General features: G+C 52.1%; 1 protein-coding gene across 1 annotated transcript in view; it reads left to right on the plus strand.

Annotated features, from left to right (window-relative positions):
* Positions 1-435: 435 nt before the first annotated feature.
* The window catches only part of LOC102477510 (transforming growth factor-beta-induced protein ig-h3), a gene marked incomplete at its 5' end in the record, with an annotated part of 14,665 nt that continues 12,305 nt past the window's right edge, over positions 436-2,795 (plus strand). The window contains 2 exons of the mRNA XM_006160109.2: positions 436-572; positions 1,372-1,502. Coding sequence (XP_006160171.1) covers positions 436-572; positions 1,372-1,502 — 268 coding nt within the window. The remainder of the gene's footprint in view (positions 573-1,371; positions 1,503-2,795) is intronic.

Consider the following 2,795-nt stretch of genomic DNA (forward strand, 5'->3'; position numbering starts at 1 on the left):
CTTTCTTAGCTTGTGTGAAGAGAAGCTCCCTAAACTGAAGCACATCTCTCCTTGATCCAGAAGGGTCTCTTTAAAAATTGTTTTATAGTTTATTTATTTCTTCCATATGAGACAGGGAGAGATGGGCACCCCCAACAGGGTCCTCATACCACAATAAACCCCCAGCCTCAGCCAGCCTGGATCATGGGCATGCTGGAGTCCCTAGCATGTACAGGGAGGCCCTAGGATGCAAGCTCAAGACCTTTCCACAGGGGTCCAGCCTGGCCCAGCTGTCAGACAGGCCACTGTCTGGCTCCTATCCCTGTCTTAATGGCCCAGTCCAAGATACAGCTACTGATCTCTGTGGAGGGTGCCATCAGCACCTGGCCTGAAAGAGTCAGGAGGCTCCTGTGGAGAGGATAACCAGGCTTGCTTTCTCTGCCCCTCTTCATGCAGAGCCTGTGCATCGAGAACAGCTGCATCGCCGCCCACGATAAGCGGGGAAGGTACGGAACCCTGTTCACCATGGACCGGGTGCTGACCCCCCCAATGGGGACTGTCATGGACGTCTTGAAGGGAGACAATCGTTTCAGGTAACCAGTCTCACCCTGAGGCAGGGCTTCTGCTAAGTGTTGATGCTAAGGCAGAACGTAAGATCTCAGCTTTTTGTCAAGCTCCCCCCTTCCTCAGGGGCTCAGTGGTGTGACCTTCCGGGCTAGGGACGAAGGTCACCTTGAAATAATACTTTAGAGAAAGGATTTTACTTCTGGGAATGTAACCACGTTAGAGAAAGGATTTTACTTCTGGGAATGTAATCCTCTCATCCACAGGAAGTGGAGAGGGGGATGACGTTTTTCTTACCAAAGTGCGAGGAAAACATCACTCTCTCGCCAGCTGAGAGCATGTGGTTTCCGGGGCGGCATCTCTGGCTCTGTGAAGAATCAGCTACTCTGGAGACCCCATGTCAGCCTGTTTTCTTGTCCCGCTCTCCATTTCTGACTTGCTCTTCACCATTAGGTGCTGTCTCACTGAGTGTTTCCCTGTCACTAATTCAGATGCCTACAGGAGTTGGAGACCACACGCCCACCCCAGAGTCACATTCCCAGGGCCCAGTGACTTGGCCAGTCTGGGTCAACCATGCCTCTTCTTCTTCTCTCTCCTTCCTCTGGCCCCTGACTCCCAGCCATTTAATTGACCTTAGCTTTATGCTGGGTGGAGAGAAGATGCCAACTGGAATAGTTCCCTCTCTAAGTATAGGGAGGGAATGAAAACCAGCAAGGTGTATGCCTTCCAGTGGTTGGGCTCCATGGCCCCCAGTGGGGAGGTATTTGAAAAACATGCCACTTACACCCCACTTGCCAGAGGAACTGACCTCTCTGTGTGTCTCTACAGCATGCTGGTAGCTGCCATCCAGTCTGCTGGGCTGACAGAGACCCTCAACCGGGAGGGGGTCTACACAGTCTTCGCACCCACAAATGAAGCCTTCCAAGCCATGCCACCAGGAGAGCTGAACAAACTCTTGGGTAAAGACCACCTGAAAACCAACCATGTCCACTTTTCTAAAGTGACTACTCATCGGGGTCCCAGCAGGAAGCAACTGGCACATTACAGAGGGGCTGGCGCAAAGGGATTTCATGACGGGATTCTGTAGAAGTGTACCAAGATGAAGGCAACCAGTGAAGGGTGATAACACCCAGGGATTAGCAACCATGGAAGCTGTTACCACCCCTAGGCCTGGGGTAGGGGGTGATGACAGAAGCCAAGGAGGGCTTGAGTCTTGGACGAAAGACAAAGAACAGCAGCCAGAGCCGTATATGGCCACACTCAGATCCATGGCAAGGGGATCTCTCCTTCCGCAGGATGGTGGCCTGCTGGGCCTCTTAGCTGATTGCAGGAAGGTGGCCAAAGAGCCTGGACAGCATGGCTCACAGAGGCCAACCTCCTGGGGCACCAAACCAGGCAGAGGAGAGCACCAAGGAACTGAGGTGGCTAGTGACCAGCTCAGTCCCTGAGACATGCTTTCTACTGGGGACCTGTTAGAAGCTGTGTACCTGCATGAAATGCTCCTCAGGATAGAGGAATTCCTGAGAACTTAGACCTGGCCCTGAGAAATTTCGTTGAGGCTGCTTGGGAGCCAATCTAATGGTTAAGAGCTTGGGCTCCTGAATTACCTGAAAACCTGGCTCTGGCATTCACCAGCTGTGTGATCTCTAGCAAGTTGCTTAACCTCCCTGAGCCTCAATTTCCACATTAGAAAAATGAAAATGGTACCTTACTCGCTGTGTTGTGAGAGTTAATGGGATGTTGCTCATCACAGGCACATAGCTTCAATCTGTTATAGCTTCGATGACAGTGAGGCAGAGACTGAGATATGTCATGAAAGATGCTTCCTCTGGGACCAGCAGTTAACATAATGGCTATGTTGCTGAACTCTCATGTAGCCGACCACGGTTCGAGTCCCGGACCCAGTGGCTTAAACTCGCAATGGGTGCATGTGCGTATGTGCCCAAGATCCCAAGAGGAGAATGGAGGAGAAGGGATTGCAGCGTGGCCATCCCCCCTGTGGGGTGATTTCTCGCTTTCTATCTCTGTGTCTCTCTCTGTCACTCTGGCGAGCACACGCGCCCTATAGCAAAAACCTCACACACACACACACACACACACACACACACACAAAAGACACTCTTCCTCTAACACAGAAAGGTGAGGCAGAGGAGAAAAGGAGGAGGAGGCGAGACCTTGGCCAAACCTGAGAGTGGGAGCTACATCTCCCTTCCCACTCTGGTACAGGAGAAGAGGAAGCTCAAGTTGCAGGC

The sequence above is a fragment of the Tupaia chinensis genome, unplaced genomic scaffold (assembly GCF_000334495.1).
Source record: "Tupaia chinensis unplaced genomic scaffold, TupChi_1.0 Scaffold000672_1, whole genome shotgun sequence".
In the NCBI taxonomy this organism is placed as follows: domain Eukaryota; kingdom Metazoa; phylum Chordata; class Mammalia; order Scandentia; family Tupaiidae; genus Tupaia; species Tupaia belangeri.